The sequence below is a fragment of the Eimeria tenella genome, genomic scaffold (assembly GCF_000499545.2).
Source record: "Eimeria tenella Houghton genomic scaffold, Eth_scaff2758, whole genome shotgun sequence".
Classification (NCBI taxonomy): domain Eukaryota; phylum Apicomplexa; class Conoidasida; order Eucoccidiorida; family Eimeriidae; genus Eimeria; species Eimeria tenella.
In genome coordinates, this window is record NW_013542634.1 from 251 (window position 1) to 1,526 (window position 1,276).

At 58.9% G+C, this 1,276-nt stretch overlaps 1 protein-coding gene across 1 annotated transcript; it reads right to left on the reverse strand.

The window, feature by feature from the left end:
• Positions 1 to 355: 355 nt before the first annotated feature.
• Positions 356 to 1,267, reverse strand: ETH_00039230 (uncharacterized protein; the record flags this gene model as incomplete). Its single annotated transcript, XM_013375404.1, has 1 exon — positions 356 to 1,267. A coding segment is annotated over one exon (912 nt), but the record flags the coding sequence as incomplete, so codon positions are not given.
• Between the last annotated feature and the right edge of the window lie 9 nt (positions 1,268 to 1,276).

The window sequence follows — 1,276 nt, forward strand, 5'->3', positions numbered from 1 at the left end:
ATATTCTCTCTGTCTCGCGCTGGGGGAAAATAAAATTAAAATAAAAATGTAAATATATTTTTTATTGATATTGATATTTATATTTATATTTATATCTATATTTGTATTTATATTTGTATGAATTATATTTAAATACATAAATATATACATTTGTTCGCAACGGGCCCTTCAGGAGGGGCCCCTTTAGGGGGCCCCCACCAAAAGAGGTCCCCTTGGGGCCCCCTGGGGCCCCCGAGGAAGGTTCTGGGGGCCCCCAAAAGGGCCCCCAAGTACCGGAGGCCCCCAAATAAGGGTTGGGGGCCCCCGAGGGCCTGAGGGGCCCCCCAACTGGGGTCAGGGGGGCCCCCAAGTGGGGTCAGGGGGGCCCCCCAAGGGCCCCCATTTCTTCATTTGTGTTGGCTCTCCAGTCCCTTAATATTGCTGCTGCCAATTGCCTAGAGGCCTCATCGGGGTCTTCTCTTGCAGTTGCTGCTAAAGACTCAACAATGCCTTCAAACCCTCCTTTCTCCGTCACCACCTGCTGCTGCTGCTGCTGCTGCTGCTGCTGGCGGGTCGCCTCTGTGAACTTCGGCAGCGCGAAGCTGTTCAAAGCGGGGGCCTCCGCGGGGCCCCCCAGGGGGCCCCCGGGGGGCCCCCCTGGGACAAGGGCCCCCAAACCCGGGGGGGCCTCCGTCTCCTGCAGCCAAGAGGATAGAAGGCCCCAAGAGACAAGGGCCCCCAAACCCCCGAGGACACAAAGGGCCCCCCTTCGGACATTTCTGTCTTTGTGAGATTTGAAATGCAAATAAACTTTTGCTGCTTTGCTGCAGCAGCAGCGGGAGGGGCCCCCGGGGGCCCCGGGGCCCCCCGCCCGCAGCACTTCCCCCATGGCCATCAAGACTGCAGCAACCAGCAGCGGGTCCTGCAGCAGCTGCTGGTGGGCCCGCAGCTGCTGCAGCAGCTGCTGCTGCTGCAGCAAAGACAGCGGCGGGGCGGGGCCCGAGGGCTGCAGCAAACAGCACTCAAGGGCCCCCATTGCTGCTTCCAAAAAGGGGACAAATAAATTTATTTGGCCCTTTGCAATTGCTGCTGCATGCGCAAAACGACGCACCCGCACTACCGACAGCAAACGCCCTCCCTGCTGCTGCTGCTGCTGCTGCTGTTGCTGCCCGTGCTGCTGTTGCTGATTGCTTGGGGGGCCTCGTACTGTTTCAGAGGCCGACACGGCGCCCGGCGGCTGGTGCAAGAACTGCTGCTGCTGCTGCTGCTGTTGCTGCTGTTGCTGCTGCTGCAGGAG